This window comes from Phaethon aethereus (genome assembly GCF_964289735.1).
Source record: "Phaethon aethereus genome assembly, chromosome: 8".
Lineage (NCBI taxonomy): Eukaryota > Metazoa > Chordata > Aves > Phaethontiformes > Phaethontidae > Phaethon > Phaethon aethereus.
In genome coordinates this window covers 10,005,166-10,018,873 of record NC_138584.1, presented here as the reverse complement: position 1 = coordinate 10,018,873, position 13,708 = coordinate 10,005,166, and the positions used below count along the sequence as shown (strand labels likewise).

The 13,708-nt window shown below is 36.0% G+C and overlaps 1 protein-coding gene across 1 annotated transcript; it reads right to left on the bottom strand.

The window, feature by feature from the left end:
- Positions 1 to 3,155: 3,155 nt before the first annotated feature.
- Positions 3,156 to 4,167, bottom strand: LOC309407268 (beta-1,3-galactosyltransferase 2-like; the record flags this gene model as incomplete). The annotated part of the gene is given in 2 exon segments (XM_082002746.1): positions 3,156 to 3,693; positions 3,695 to 4,167. Coding segments are annotated over 2 exon segments (1,011 nt in total), but the record flags the coding sequence as incomplete, so codon positions are not given.
- Positions 4,168 to 13,708: the final 9,541 nt, after the last annotated feature.

Genomic DNA, 13,708 nt, shown 5'->3' with positions numbered 1-13,708 from the left:
CTATGAGAAGCTAACTATAAGCTTTTTTTTATTAGATGGAACCACTGACCAAAGAATTCAAATAATCCATGGACCTTCGAGGCGTTCAACATACTGGACATTGCTATGCTTTTGCTATGCTCTTGCAGTGTTGTGGCATATAAAATACTACTCTGTATCAAACAACTTTGGTTTTCAGCGTGGCCTCTTCAAATAATTTATTCATAACTCTAGAAAGGAGAGCAATACATTGCAGCATAAGAACAGCTTTCCAGTCATCTGAAAATGTTATGCAAATGTTTGGAAAACAACCCCAATTATAAGTGCGAATTGATATAATAGCTGAGGCAACATATTACTTTTTAATCAGATTGAACTGGTATTTTTTTATCTTCTATACTCTGGATGAGTCCATCCACTAAAAAAACAAAACTGCACTGAATAGAGGATAACCAAAGGGAATAACTCTATACGCTGAACTACACAAATGGTTGTTCCAAATCAGATAAAACTTAACCTAAAGCTTTATACCCCTCTCCAAGAGTTTCTAAAGTAGAGAAGTCCCTAAGATAAAAATCAATACACCAAATTTAAAATACAGTTTCTTTTAGTTCTGTGTACAAGCAGAACAGTAAACAACAGGCCATCAACAGGCAGTAACAAAAAACAACTATTTGTCATCTTTTTCAGACATAGCTTTAAATTATTTCTGGATGCAAAACGTATTACATTTTTAACAGCCAACATCAGAACTGGAAGATGGTGATCTTCTTGGGCTTGTATTTCCTAAGATTAGTCTTACCTGAATGTAGGAACCTGATGCAGAAAAAATATTTTTTCAATATCCTTCCACCTACAGCAGCAAGAGTACTTCTGCCATAATTAAGACTTTCACGAAAAAAGATGGTTCCAGAGGAGAGAGGACCCTGCAACTCAAACCTCTCCCACAGAGCCCACAGCCTCTGCCATGACTGTTTGTAAATCACCTCAATCAGAAGACTCACCTGTGTCCGCAGCCAGCCTTAAAGAACCAGCATTATGTCTTACACAGAGCGTATTTACTACATATTCAAAATAAAATTGAAAGATTTGCCCAAAGCACAACAATATAAACATGAATTTCAAGTGCTTTTGTACCATGACTAATGTAGAATCAAATCTCACTCATTTTTTTAAGAGTCTTTATTGTTCTGGGGATAGATAAAAATGTTTTGAAAGGGGTTAGGGCATATTGCAGAATCAAAGCAGTATTTAATGGCTTGCTGTCTCTTTCTGGTGCCAGATACACATCCCTGTTTGTTAGAGCCCGCATTATTCTAACTGCATAATCATAATACGTGTATCAGTTTGACACACTCAGTAAACATCTCCAAGTAAGCTCTCCTTTTTGGACTTAATTGGAAAATTTGCATCAGCAAGTATTGTCAGCTCTAGTAGGCAGCATCCTGAAGCAAGTCCTTTCTCAGTAAGAATTATTATTACTGGAGTGTGTCTTGGTTCTCATCCAAATGCCACTGCAATCTCTCAGAATCTCAGCATGCTTGAGATAAGTTCCTATAATCGTATCATGTCATACAATCATAGGATCACAGTATAATGCATGTTGAAAGGAAGCTCAAGAGGTCTCCATTCCCCATCCTCCTGCTCAAAGCAAGGGTAGCTGTGAGCTCAGACCAGGCTGCTCAGCGCTTTCTCTAGTTGTAGGGATGAAAAGTACAATCTAATCCTTACCTCCATCCCAGGGCAGATCAGCTAAGCTGTTGCTGGCATGTTAGTGTCACATAACCTTGAATTAGAAGATGGCATAGAGAAAAGAGTTCTATCTTCTTCAAATTTTCATTGTTGGTCATTTCAATCAAGACTCTTGGTAATTCATGTTTTTCTCCTTTGGACTCTCTCTAAACAGATCAAGTGTTTGGACTCAGTAGACAACACATAGAAATAACCTGCTTACCAAGAGGTAAAAAGGAAACTCAGTCCATAACTTTGATTTCTATAGGTGAATTTCCTAAAGGAAGTGTATTTTTGGATTTTTTGGAGCAACTGCAGCAAAGGCTTTTCTCCACAGGAAGACATATAATTCAATTAGGTTTCTTTATTAAACATCATAATGTATGCTTATAAAATGACAGTGGGGACACATATATTGTATTCTCACTTTCTCACTTCAGCTCCGGTTGAAGTATTTGGTATTTATGTGATTGATGTTTTGATTCCCACATGCATCTCATAAGCTTCCTGCAAAGCTATAGGTACTTTTTTCTAGCTACTCAATTAATCCAACCAGTTGGCCCACTCAGTAATTACTGTAAAGGTCTCTTAATTCTTGTTGGGAGTAGCAGATACTTTATATTCTTGACTGGAGAGAAATCTGGAAAGTAATTTACTACATAGACATTTTGACTGAAACTTTTAGCTTGCGAGGTTATTAAGCATAATCTTATGTTTCTCTTTGCTATGTGGATATTTTGTACATGGCTGAGCACTCCAAAAGGGAATTTAATTAGTTCCTGTCAAAACTCTATCAACATTTAATTTTCCTCTTGTTTATTATATGTCCGTAATAACAACTAAGTGGTACCTTGTGTGTGAGGAATTCTTTGTGTATATGAATACAGAGGGTAATAGCAGCTGCATGCACTAATAGAGACTGACAAACCCTAATGTTAGCTTTTTGGAAAAAAAAGCAGTTTCCGTCCGTATTTCTATCACTAATTCACCAGTATAGGATATCTTGTACACTTTCTTCTTTAGTCATACTAAAATGCCATCTGAGCAAATGTAATGGTACATCAACTAATTACAATTGAGCAATATAAAATTAACACATTAACTTATTATTACTTGTTAATGAAAAAATAAGTTTCATTGCATCTTCATACCTTTTTGTTCAGTATAATTGATATGATCTCTTGCCATATTTTAAAAGAGAATAAGAATGAATTTGTGCCTCATCCAAAACAAAATAAGGTACCAAGCAATATTCATTCAACAGAGAAAGCTTGCTTTATGGAAGAAAAAGCCTTTGAATGCAACCTAATACAAAAACTATATCCCTGATTTGGGATGTCTCTGAACTCTGAAAGTTATCACTACATAGATGCTCTGTTTCTAAGAAAACATCTGCTATTTTGTCCATTGTCAAAGAAAGAAATGACTCTCTCCTACGGGCCTTTCTATTCCTTCTGACATGCGTGGCTCTTCTTTTGCAGTGTTTCCCAATAGAATATGTGCTCATTTGCCTGAATGTAATGAGATGTAACTATATTGTTGTACTTACAAGGAGAAAATGGGACCTTGTATATGTTAAACAATGAATGACCGGGTGGAGGTACTATCTGTATTCCCATTGCCTTAAGACAGAGCCCTACATAAACATCTTCCAAATGTATATATTTTATTGTTATGGAAGCATTGACAATTTTCGAAGCCAGGTCTCCAGAAAAGATGTAGCCAGTTCCTGAACAAAAAGGAGGGTATTTGTCACTTGGGTAGTCTCCTTCCGATATGTACCATTTACTTTTTTCATTCCGAATAGGCTTATGCCCTTTCATAAGGCAGCCTGTGAAATAACTTTGTGGAGGAGGTGAAAGAGGCCTGAGAAGCTTTACTATTAGGTATACTGTATTAACAAAAACATTGCTGTCTGTCTTCATAGCAAAGCTTGCACCACTGCAATAAGAGGCAACCCACTTCATGCCCATCAAAGTTTTGAGTTAAGTTCTGGTAAGTGTCCAGGAAGTTCTGTTGAATGGTATCGTGATATTGCTCGCTTTCTCTCAGTAGGACCTCATTTGGACCCTTGCTCTCAATGCCCAGCATAAACAATCGAACAACCTCGACTCCTGGAACCACAGATTCATCTCCCCATGTTTTTCTGAAGGAATGTCTGTGCTGAATTTCAGCAGCTGTAGTTGCTATTAGCAATATCAAGAAAGGAGTTTTATCTTTACACTTGTCTTTTTCATCAATACTGAATTTAAATGACTGGGTTAAAGTGGATCTGTTTTTATTCCCAAATTTCTCATTTTCAGCTAGCAGTTCTCCATTCTCTTTCCAGAAGAATTGATTGAATTTTGAAATAACGATTTTATGTAAAATATTTTTGCTTTCCGTCTTAAGATTATCATACCTTTTGGTAAAAAGTATTTCTTTTTCTTCTATGTCATCATTGTTTTGAACGTTCAGTTAGGTGATCAGAATTCAATAAATAGAAAATCAAATATATTGTCGTAAAAGAGATGGAGGCAATCAGGAAAACATTTCTCTTGGCGCAGTCCCAAGGAGAGGAGAAGAATCCACTACAGTAGATCAAAAGTTGTCAGCTTTGCAAAAAAGCTATTTTTTAATTGGACAGATATTTTGTCAGAAGAGCAGTTAATCTGTAATTATTTTCCTCAGTGACACAGGAAGATAAAAGCAATCTGCAGGCTTCTGATTCTTCAGGATTTTTTTTTTTTTAATTAAAAGTACCCCATTATTTCATCTTAGAATAAACTGTAAAAATTTTCATAGAAGCAAAAACACAATCTTTAAAAAACATTCATTATTTCATTTTCAGGATTTTCTTCCTAAGAGAAATACAGTATGATAAATACAGTAATAAATAAATAAAAGTAAATAAATACATTATTAAAAAATAATTTTCTCAGAAAGATCAGAACTTATTCAGTTATATATTTAGATATTGGAATATATGTAAAATATAAATGTGAAATTAATCCAATATTACAATCAATCTTTTAATATTGTTATATATTTGCAAAATATCTGTCAATCTTTCAATATGGTTGTCTTAAATTCTAATAGTAAGCTACAGAACATGTAAGAAGTATGGTAGAATGTAGAATATATATTCTATTTCTAATGCATCCATTTATTAAAACACACTAAAAAGATAAACATTTAAAGTAAAGATTGTAATTGCTATTCCAGTTGCTAGAACACTCCCCTCCAGGTTATAAAAGTAGAAGAAAGATAGCTTAACTTCATGTAAGCTTTACAAAATGTTATTGTGTAGTTGAATAATCCAAAGCTAATGAAAGATTATGATTGATTTTGGATTCACAGTCTTGGAGACTACTGTGATAAATCACATGGCAAGTCCCTTTGGCCATTAAAAAGATAAACGGTTGAAGGTAATTGTCTAGGCTATATATAATGTTAATGCAGACAGAGAGGACATTTCCAGAGGCAAATTTAGTCATCAAAAGATGAAGTGGCCCCTGCCAGCATCTACATCTGTAAAGAATGCTTAAGACAACTTGCTTAGGCTAGATCCATACATTTTGAAATAGCTTCAACTGAATGAGTTGAATCCCATCCTTGCAGACTGCAAGGACAGGTAAAATATAAATACTGGAACAATGAAAATACTGTAGCTTTGGGTATATTTTTGTGATTTCCATAGTAGCTGGCTTCAAATTCTGTCTTCCTTCAACTACATGATACAGAAATTTATCTAAGCCTTGCAGATGCACCACAGTTTGCAGAGAGAGGAAGATAATCACAAGCATCCACCACACCACAAACTGCTAACGCCCAAGAATGCTATCTGGAAGAAAGTACAAGTTAACTGTACTAAACTGCTTTTTACAAGCTGGTCTGTGAAGGGTTCTATACATGTATTCCAAAGTGAGATGCAAAAGTATAGCAAGCCAGTGTTTTCACATTTTTTGTGCCAAAACACTACTCGACAGATGCAACATGTAGCTCACAATCAAACAGCAAAATTCAACACTTCTTACCATCATCTTTGAAACTGCAGATTCATCCCAGTCATACAACCATGGTATTTCTTAGATTCTTCAGTAGTTTCTTGCTGCAATCACAAAGAAATGACAGATTTAGGAGGACTGAAATAGAGTCAGAAATCCTATCTCTGTGCCCATGCAGAACCTGAGGACAAGCTTACAGGCCCCTGAGGTTCTGTCCTAACTCTTTTCCAGAGGAATTATGAATTAATACAAAGGAAAATGCACCAGAACATTCACCATTCTATTTGAAAGGGAAAAAAAAAACCTCTCTCATTTGTAACAATGAAGAGACCGTCTCTAAAATGAGACTGGATTTAACCGTTTTAGAATATCCAATAGAAATGTAAACTAAGAGATGAACTTAAAATGAGCTCAATCATAATTTAATCTGGATAAAATAGATGTTGATTAATCCAAATTCAAAGTGTGGTGGATTACCCTTGGCCAACATCCAAACACCCACCCAGCTGCTCACCCACTTCTCAACAAGACAGGGGGAGAAAATAGAATGGAAAAGCTTGTGAGTCAAGATAAAGACAGGGAGATAACTAACCACATACTGTTGACATCAAAATAGACTTTGGGAAAAGTAATTTAATTTATTTCTAATTAAAATACATTTGGATACTAAGAAACAAAAGACAAAAATTAAAACAATACCTCCTCCCCATCTTTTCCTGGGCTCAACTTCTTTACCTGCCCACCCCGCGGCAGAAGGTGGTTGGGTCCCTCCCTGCTCCTCCTCCTGTTCAGAAAAAATCTCCACCAGTGGGAGCTCTTTGAGGGCCACAGTTCCTTCAGGAAATATCCAATTGCTCTAGGTTTGAGAGAAAAAGGGCATAAGCATATTCTATTATAAACTGGTCAGTAGTTCAACTAATGCAGCTTATGTGTATAATACACCCATGAAATATTAAAAACACAGTGTGTGTGCTTAGCTCTAGCAATTTTCCTTATCGTGTTTTTAGTTCTTTAGAAAGTCTGTAGTTTGACGTATTAACAACTTAAATGTCCAGGATCCAAAAACCAAAGTAAATATACAGAACGTAGGCAGTACCACTTGAGAAGGTAAGAGGCATTCACTAATTGCTTTGCTGCTATTTGAAATGTGAGAACTTCAGCATATGAAAATATGAGAGCAAAAGGTAATTTTCAAAGTTATAAGTGTACTTCTGCATGGCAATTTTCTTGATTAAGCTAAAAACATTTTGTCAAAGTCTTTTTTTACTTCTGTTGGTTTTAACAGTGCAATTCTATTAGATGAAATCCTGGTTCCATTGCGGAAAGAAGAGGAACTTCTAAGAAGACTTTTCTAACAGGCAGCTAGAATATTCAGCGTTTCAAGTTTGATAGAGTTATTACAAGATTAGCAGAGAATTCATGTTGCAGAAAGGCAAACAAGTACATACATCTGAAAAATTAATTGTAGTTTATTTTGCTTACAACTTTTAAAAATGTCAAGAAGCTCTCAAAATACAATCTTCCTTTTCTATTAAAATTCTTCATAGAAAAAAAAGAAACATACTTTAAAATAAATTCTTACCCACAATAATTACCCACACCATTAAACCAAACCAATTAGAATTCATGAAGATTATTTTTCTAAAACCAACCATGTAGTGAAATTGGAATAATAGCTGCCATGTACATTAAGCTGCCTCAGTAACACACTGATTATTCATATACACACACATTTAACTCCATCCAGAATTTAACATTGCACTGATATGCTGAAAGAAGCCAGAATTAGGGCTTATTAAAATAATAAAAAGAGGACTAGAAAGGAGTAGAGAAAAATGGGAAAGGAATTAGAAAAAAAGAAAAGAGATAAATATGATACTTTTGGTTGCCACTCCTGTGGCATGTTATCTTTTTCTTATTTATTTAAAAAAGACAGACTTTACAGCTCATGAGTGAAAATCTACATCACCAGTTCTAATTCTACCCTATCTCATCCCAGATTTTTGGAAAAACTTCAAAATAAGACAAGCATTCTAGCAAGGCTTTGATATTTGCCCAGCTTCTTGAGGTAATGATTTTTAAAGTCCAGTCTTTTCAAGGTGGTCACACAGATGGCAAATTTCAAAGTAATCTTTTGAGAAAATGATACATGTATTTGAAGACGCAAACTAAAGGCTGCCAGAAAGCATGGGTTGGCTAATTGAATTTAAAATTGCCAGTTGGTAAACAGATCATATTTTTTTTGTCTACTTTGTTTCAATTTAGTTAAGCTGAATTTTAGGCAAATTGACTAAACATACATGCAAGGATGAGCTGGGAAATGAGAGAAGAGAAGGAAATGCACTCACCTAAAATAAAGGCAGCCTCTTCTGCAGAGTGGCTCTGCTCAGTGCTTTGCCATCTCCTTGCACTTCTTCCGGCTCAGCAGAGAAAGCAGGCTTTTTTGAAGACTAGATTGCAAGAAGTCCCAATCCCCACCTCCTGCTTGATCTGTAAGAAGTCCTGGGGATGACCATGGAGTTAGTGAGATGAATCCATAACCATTTCACCCCCCTTTTCTGAAACCTGTATTTAATTTCAAACCTGATTTAGGCATCTCAGTGAGTCTCGGTAGTTATAAAGGGAAGAATGGATATTGCAGTTTCTGTCTTTGAAGCAAGTTCTAATAATTTATTCTTGAGTTAGAGGTGGGGAAAAAGCTTTCTTAAAGGCACACAAGGATCAGAAAGATAGTTCTACTCTCTTTTACCAGCACCATTTGGCCTCCCAGAGAACCCATGCAATTCTACTCTCATTTACACATATAAACTCATCCAAATGCGTACTGCTGAGGCTTGAGTTGAATCGGTGGTGGAGAGAAGGAAGCAAGTAGGAAAAAAACTTTTGTCTTGGTATGTACTGTTGGAAAGGTCTGCATTCAGTTATTTCAAAATCTGAAATAAGGTTTTATTTTGCATGGATGACTTGGTATGTATATCTTCAAAACCACTTTCTCTTACAATGATTACAGCAATTGGAACAGCAAATGGCTTAATAAACTCTGAAGGGTGTTAAGCACTTTAAAGACAACACTGAAACAGTGAAGAAGTATGTTAACACTTTAAAAGTGAGCATATGGAATAGGTTTATCAGACATATAAAGTATTTTCTAGGGTTCTGTAAAATCTTTGTATATGTACTTTTCTGATTTAAATTATGCCTAGACTGAGTTAATCTCATTGAAATGTTACTTCTGCACAGAAACAATATTTACTTTTTTTCACTGGAACATTTGTAAACCTTCTTTTTTTTTTTTAATCCAGGAATATGTGAAAACCCGAAGAAGAATTTTAGGCTCCCTTTTTCTTTACATAAGTGCACTACAGCTTTAAAAATAGTCTTAAAGGAGAATTTAACAGCAATAGCTATCCTAGGGTTTGCTTGTCTCTAGTTAGCTGCCATATAAATTTTTCTTAAAGTACACATGGAATTGTGGATGCTAAATGTTTAATCATGTATAAACAGCACAATCCCCTGTTTTTATGCAAGTGAAGTGAATTCTTACATGTAAAAATTTGTCATGGGACAAAAAGGGAACACGCTGCATGTGTAGAGCCAAGAATTTTTTTTTAGTCTAACAAAACTGTCCAATCAAAAAATGGTTACTATTTTAATTTAATTATTACAAAAAAGGAGGGGAGAGTGGGGGAAATAGTTCTACACATAATCCCCGGTATCTTCCCCTTGTCTCTCATGTCATTCTCGCCTTTTTTAATGCCCCTCTGGTGCGGTCCTATGAATCAGTAGTGCCAGGTTTTCTCAAGAAAGAGGTGGAGAGGAGGGGGGTCTATGGTAAATTGTCAATTCCCTATGTTCTCTACTAGAAAGAACATCCTGATGTTGATGGAAGTGTCTTCCCTACCCAAGAATCCCTAGGGCTAATTTCCATGTGCTTTCTAACACAACACTTTCCTTTTTCTTCATTGGCTCTCAGTTGCAGGTGAAACCTGATTTTATTATGCATGTTGCATTTACATTGGATATTTCCTCTTTGTTCTCATTGTTACTGGTAAAAAACCCCAAAACTGGTAAATCCAGTTCTACCCATTACCCAATGGTGCATTCTTATAATAATAAGTATTAACTACTAGTGGCACTTTTCCTCGTTTGTCATCCCGTACCTACACTTCTCCGTATTACACTATACTTTTAGTTTAGGGTCATAAACAGGTACTCAACACAGAATAGCTGTTTGCTGCAGAAATAAAGCAAATTAACTATAAAAATAGATGTTATGCCACATAGTTGTGGAAAGCAAAACTAAAGCTAAAACTAATTGAATAATAGTAAACAAATCACTACACGATTTGCTGTTGCAGCTTTAAAAACCTAGAACAAAGCTCCAGGCAGACAAGACCAGATCAAACGAAATGCTGTCTGGTGTGGTTTGGTTCACGGCAGTAAAATTCAAAAAACTGTGATGGAAATTGTTAAAAAATAAAGGCAGCAAATATGTCATTGATTTAGAAGTAGCCAACACCATTATTTCCATTGAAGGCAGTTAAGATTAGCATGAACTCAAAATTTTTTACTTAGAAACAAAAACATTTCTAGATTTTCATATTTCTATTTCATATCTATGATAAAATGTTATTTCCCCAGTAGTCTGATAAATGGTTTTATCAAGATTCTAACATTCATTGGAAAAATAAAAAAAAGTTTTCCTGGTATACAGCTAAGCAGTGCTAACCTAAGAATAGACGTTTCTGCTCTCAGATAAGACAGGAATACATACAGAGAAGAGACTGGCTTCTGAAAATGCCTCCCAGACTAGTATGTCAAAGCTACTGCAACTACATTGTATGCTTTGGGATATAATGCTTCATTTTAAGCGAAAATTTAATTCGGTCTTGCTAGAAAGTATAATTTTTAATACAGAGATGTAAACCTAAAATGCAACTTAATGAAGTAAGTTTTATTGTACTTGCCCTTCTTTCTACAAAGGGATATTCGCATAAGCACGTACTGTAAGTGCCTTATAACACTTGCTCACTTAAGTGCCATGCTAGTGAAATGAGCTATTTACTTAACTCTTTTCCCTGATTACAAGAGTAGGAAAACCGGGAATTCTCTCAAATATTTAAAATATTTTTATTTGTTTTGATAACGCATTTGTGCCTAAAACAGAACAGTGCCTTGTTAAAAATAAAACAAACAGAAACAGAAACCCACAAACATAAAAACCAGTTCCTGACTTTTAAAGTCTCTACCAGAAAGAACTTTCATAGTGAAGAGGTAAGAGGTAAATCAACGTGTAACGTAAGCATGCCAAACAGTTGTACCAGTTCAGCTGTTATCACTGAGGGAAAGAGGAAAAAGCAGTAACATCAAAGGCCAGCCAACAAACCATCTGTGGATAACAATGAAACTTTGCACATCTATTAAACCTTGTTTTCTTCTCATGTCAGATCCAGCAATTAGACCTGAGAACTCTAAGGTTAATTTACATATGATGTGTATCTTTCTATTCCTTATTACATCCATTGGTTTCTTTAAATTAAAATATATTGTATTCTCAGAAATCATTAACAGTATGTGGACAGGAGAAAATTGATTCATACCTACATGGATCACTGGGGAATTTATGAAAGGTTCCAGTTTCCTAGTCTCCCTTAGAAAATGCCATTCTGGTGGAAAGGAAAACGACACTGCTTCTTACCAGCAAAGACATTCAACACCACAGAGCAGTAGTTCTGAAGGGAGACAGCCTCTGTAGCTTTAGGTTCTTTGGCAGATACAAACAGAATATATTTATTCATCTAGGTAGAATGAAAGGAACCAGGTGAGCACAAAAAAGTTTTGGATGAGAAATCATTTACTTGTGTAATTATGAGGCTGGGCAAGGTAGTTGTTTAATGGAATAGTTTGATTCCATAGACTTTGTGGCAGACTGTCACAGGGACACTATACAATACAGTATTGTATATTCCCCCCCAATTCAAGGCTGTTTACCACCTCAGAGCGTAATGTGACCTTGAGCTCTTGCTCCACCTAGCCAGAGGCTTAGGTCTGGAACGCAGCCATAGAATTTTTCGTGTCAAGTTTTAAGGCCCATTTTGAATATGAGTGTGTTGAGCTGTTTGTGTAAAGATATCCATAGAAAATTGAACAGAGAGACCTTATCAGGACTTCTAGACCACAACTTCCCCCGAAACAGTATCACTTTTAAACAAGTCATTTCTGACAAATGTCTGCTTGTACCTTTCTAATCTGTACTTAAATAATTTAATCCCCATAACCTTCCAAAGCATCTATTTAATGCCTCATTACTCTGCCTGTTTCCCTAATCCAAACTGATATTCCCATACTACATTTCAAATTCATTACTTCTTGAAGCATTGAAAACACATACTCTTCTTCTCTGTGAAGAGCATTTGATAACTTTTACCTTGTCCCTTCTCACACTTCACTTATATCCCCAGTTCTGACATGTTTTCTGAATTTCTGACCATTCTTATTCCTCCTCTTCAGTTCTCTCCAATGGACTGACACCTCCCTGAAAGGATAAAGGTGACTCATTACTTCATGTGAAGCCTAGCATGGGGAGATGTAGAATGAAAGGATTACTTCATGTGTCCTGCAGGCTTTCTTCCTGTTTGTACACTCTGGGAAAACATTTGTCTTTTTGGGGACTATTAGATTGTTGATTTGCGTGATCTGGTATTGCAATAACAGGTATAGCTTGTGACCTGATCCGTGCTGGGACCCTCTTCCACACGGCTGGCCAGCTTTGCCAATATGCTACCATTGGTTCTCATTATGTCAAATAATTTCCACTTTAGCAACCACAACCTCATTATTTTAGTACATTATTCCAAGTCCCATGTGAAGCCCTGGTCAGCATAGGATTCCATTTTCCTAAGAAGTCACTGCAAGGTAGTCTCTGAGACTGGTTTTCTAGACATTTATATAATCACTTCATGGTAGTTTCATCTGTACCATAGTTCCTTATCCAGTGATTCTGCCCCACTCACAACAGTGACAAGCACCGTGCCATTAAATCCTTGTCTGCTTACCCAAAAATGCGAGCATGGTTTCCCCTTGTTTCTGACAAAGCAATAAATATCTTCAGTAAGCTCGCAATGCTTTTACATAGACTACAGAAATGTTGTAGTTTCCATTATAGTCACTTAGGCCCTTTTCTGAGTTTGGCTTAAGAAACCTGTGTAACCACTTTGTCAGCCGTTGTGACCATAGGCAGAGCACTAACGACCCTATTGGCCCAAATCGATTATTTCTTATTTATACACTACATCACAGAAGATACTTGACACTTTAAAGATGTATATAAGTACATAATTTCATGTAATAATTTAAAGGCAAGCAGAGTTGTTTGTATTAAAGCTGAGAACATTCTCATATGTCTAAGCAATGGCAGAATAGATGAAGCTTTCCTACATACAAAATTGTTTTTCTAGTTTACTTGATGTGAAGGGGTTTGTATGATGCCATCTTGTGACCATGGTGAAAATGACACTCTGTCTAGAACTACAGCAACATTTCGCTTTTTTCGTATATTATAGGCTCAGGCAGCTAGAACAGACAGTGCTAGGATCAAACAGGCAGCGGGTACTAGTCTTTGTCACAATTCTTTGCTTGACCTAAAACTGTTTCCCTGTGGTTAGGTTTTCAACAGGTGGCTGGATCCTCAACAGATATTCCATGCAGAAGGTGCCAAACACAACTCCCAATAGTTTCTGAGTATTAAAAAAGCCATATTTGCATATGTGTAATAGTGACTAGAATTTTCTTTAAAAACTGTGCCTCATATAGAGCCTTCTATCCAGATTTATTTGTGAATTTAAAGATATCATTTTAACATTAGGGAAACTAAGTCTCTGCAAGGATATTACCTCATGTCCAAAGAAGGAAAATGAAGTTGGTGAAGGGTCTAGAGCACAAGTCTTATGAGGAACAGCTGAGGGAGCCGGGGTTGTTCAGCCTGGAGAAAAGAAGGCTCAGGAGAGCCCTTA